The 3,574-nt window shown below is 33.5% G+C and overlaps 1 protein-coding gene across 1 annotated transcript; it reads right to left on the bottom strand.

Annotated features, from left to right (window-relative positions):
• Positions 1-789: 789 nt before the first annotated feature.
• On the bottom strand, positions 790-2,923 carry LOC137810726 (uncharacterized). The gene is made up of 5 exons (XM_068612135.1): positions 2,543-2,923; positions 2,249-2,352; positions 1,994-2,165; positions 1,702-1,821; positions 790-1,610 (listed from the first exon to the last, which is right to left on the bottom strand). Exons 1-5 carry the CDS (start codon positions 2,726-2,728, stop codon positions 936-938), a joined length of 1,257 nt encoding a protein of 418 aa, XP_068468236.1. The 5' UTR covers positions 2,729-2,923; the 3' UTR covers positions 790-935.
• Between the last annotated feature and the right edge of the window lie 651 nt (positions 2,924-3,574).

Raw genomic sequence — 3,574 nt, 5'->3', positions numbered from 1 at the left:
TTGAAAGAAATTGAAAATTGAAAATTAATTTTTAAAGCTTTTCTCTTTTATCATATTAGTATTTTTTTTCTTTCATTCATTCTTCATATGTACTTTGTTTGGTTTCATTGCTTTGTTTATATTATTTTTAAAGAGATTTCACCAACTCAAATAAATTCTTCTATTCTAAATTACACAATTTAATTTGTTATTGTTACTTTATTTACTTTTCTTTCACCAATTCCCTTGAAAGAAATTGAAATTTAATTTTTAAAGCTATTCTCTTTAATCATATTAGTACTTTTTTTTTTCTTTCACTCATTCTCCAGATGTACTTTGTTTGGTTTCATTGCTTTGTTTATATTATTTTTAAAGAGATTTCACCAACTCAAATAAATAGTAATTTTGTTTTATGAGACTTATTTATCTTTCTAGTGTTAAATTAATAAACGAACACTACGTATTATGTTTTACAATATATCTGTAGTTATTTTCTTATTGTCTTTAATCTTATGATCCAATACAGCTGATTCAAGTTTCATACGTTTCACTGTCATTGATTTGAATGCCCCTTTGATAGTTTCTAGTATTATGTTTCAAATTGACAATAAGATAGTTAATATTTGGTTTAATCTAATGTCAATATACATCCCAGGTTTTTTCTGCAGTCATTTCTGTGCGTGATCAAATATCAACCTGCTTCCTATGTTCATGACTCCATGTCCAGAGACTGCCTACTCTTATGTTGTAATTGCAATAAAGGAGAAGTAGAATCCCCAACATTAATTTTGCAACGAACTAAATTAATAATTTAAACAATGAAAAACATATTGACATTCTGTTAAAAATATCCATGAGACAAAATTTAAAGAACCAAGCAATAGCACACTTAGCTAAGCTACTAGCAAAACTTCAACCTTAGGTGCTACATGCAATCATACTCTGTAATAGTGCATTCATCTAGTCCTCACTGAAATTGGCCTCTTTTGCAGATCCAACTGAGGCACACCTTGCATCTTGGATTCTGACACGGTATTTAATACTAGTTTCCTGGAACCTAAATTGACACCTATACCAGTTCCATAACCTGATGATGTCTTCTTGGGAGATTCATTTTTATTCTGATTGTTATCAGTTTCATCACCACTATCATCAAAAACTGCTTCCTCTTCCATAGGATCAGCCTCAATTTCAGCATCCACTGAGGCAATAACCCCCATCAAAAGCTTATCAGCTGAATTTCTACCTATGACGTCTTTTGACCTTTTTAACTCATCCCTATCCTTGTTAAAATCTTCTTGTTGAGTTTCACCGAGGATTTCCTTTTCCAGTTGAGGTTTAACATTATCATGTCCATCCTCCACTTTTCTTGGTTGAGGGCCTGAACTATCATGATCACCAGGATCATGTGACTCAGATCGGGAGAGTTCCAGTGCCGCTCTTGCAGCTGCTGCAGCATATGCAGCTGACTCGAATGCTGCCTGTGCTGCATCAGCTACGTCCTTGTACTTTTTCCCGCCCGTAAAGGAATTAGTTAACTCCTCATTTTTCCCTCCACTAGGCAAAATGCTTATATTCTCTTCCTTTTTCTCAGGTCCATGCTGGTTTTGCATTTCTACTTCAGATTGTACCTGAACAGTTAGCATCAGATGCCATAAGTAGTTGTTTTTCAAATGTATATACAACTAGAAATTGTAAATTTTGAGGGCTTAGTTTTAATACCTCAACCGAAACAGTAGTTTCTTCAAGCTGCAGAACAATACCATTCTCAGAAGCAATGTCTTTGAGTACCTTTATTCTGCTTTCCAGGCTTGGCATCCTTGTTGACATCTTTTGTATCATCTATGAACAATGAGATAAAAAGGGTGTAAATAGTTTCCAGAGAAAAATTAATTAAAATTAGAACAATACAGATCTACTTTTAGCACACATTTTAGCTTTTACATAAATCCTAGTTCCTAAGAGGCAAAACAAAGGCAACAAAGTTTGCTGATTTTCATATCATATACATTACCTGAGGATGGACGCCACAGTTGTTCCTCAACTCAATAGAACGAGCAGCAAATTCCTTGCCAAACCGCGAGTTCAAAACTGCACGAATCTCTTGAATCTCTGGAAAATCTCCACACCTTGAAGCTGCATAGAGCAACCCCGATGCTGCCTCTTTCAGTTCCTCGGGACATTCCCTGTAACAACAACACCAAACCCATTATTTCAAGAGAAAATTAAAACCAATTCCTTCACGAAAATTATCCTTAAACCAACCAACCTCTCTTGTTCAATGAGGTGGATCCTTTCGATCAAGAGGTTGCAGTATCCTTCAATCCTGTCATACACATCCAACATGTTCTGATCCTTGATCACATGCTCAACCTTATAAAAAACAAAACCCAGTTTTAAGTTAGCTACATATGTGAAAAAAAACGAGAAAAATAGTTTGTGTGCTTCTCTTATGATAAGGATTGGTTGATGGGGTAAACAGTTGTAGACTGATGATGCAAAGAAATTAAATTAAAAAAGTTGTCTGTGAGAAACAAGATATAGAAGATGTATAACATCTTACTCTAAGTGAAGCACGTTCAAGGTGACCTTGTTGGAGGAGTTCAAGGACATCAGAACGTGCATGTCTAAGGCGAGACTGGCGCTGGTTCTTGAGAACAGCGAGACGTGAGATGGCAAGGTTAACAATAGCCTTGAACTTTGCAGCCTTGAAGGTTCTACCAAGGAGAGCGTCTAGCTTCTTACCCATAGTTCTGAATGATAAGAACAAAACAACACACCCTATTAAGTGTGTTGATGAAACCTGTTGAACAAAGAAGCAGACTCAAAATGAGAAGTTCTATGTGATGTCAAAGAAAGAGAGAGAAAATGGAGGTTTTATATGGTGATTTGAGAACAAGGACAATGACTGGTGTTTTCCCTCGGAAAAAGATTTTACCTTTTGATATTTTTCTTTTTTGGGTGTTGTTGATTGCAAGAGTTTTCTTAGGAGAGAAGAGTCTTCAACGCGGTTGGCGTGTGAAATCTTGAAGGAAGATGGATAGCAGCTTCTGAGTTGCCACCTTCTCAGAAAATACGTGAAAAAATCAGAGATAGGAAGGCCAAAACACAAATCATTGTTTTGGTGTGACTATTTGGTTAGACGCATGAGACGGAAATCCAATAGTCATAGTCATTCTTGTTGTCATTTATTACTTTTTCTTAATTATGTATACGTTTATTTTTATATTAAATTAAAAACCTTTATGGCTTTTGTTCTTATATTGTATTATTTATTTTATTCAATTTGTTCTTCTTATTAATAAAATATTTAATTAAATTTCTCAATTTGACTTAACTGAACATTTTATGAATAATGAGAGTAAATTGAATAAAATAAATAAATAAATAATTAAAAATAATGAAGCCAGCTTAAATATATAATCGTAAATGTATGATATTAATAAAATTATATATGTATATATTTGTTGATAACTACCCGTTTTCTGTGAAACCGCGTAAGTTCAATAATAATTTTTTACTTATTTATAAAATTCTGTTTTAGTTTATATATATTTATGAAAAAGTTATACGAATAAGAAAGATTATGGAAAAG

The sequence above is a fragment of the Phaseolus vulgaris genome, chromosome 2, assembly GCF_000499845.2.
Source record: "Phaseolus vulgaris cultivar G19833 chromosome 2, P. vulgaris v2.0, whole genome shotgun sequence".
NCBI lineage: Eukaryota > Viridiplantae > Streptophyta > Magnoliopsida > Fabales > Fabaceae > Phaseolus > Phaseolus vulgaris.
Note: the sequence above shows the minus strand (reverse complement) of the source record. Positions and strands in the feature narration are given on the sequence as shown.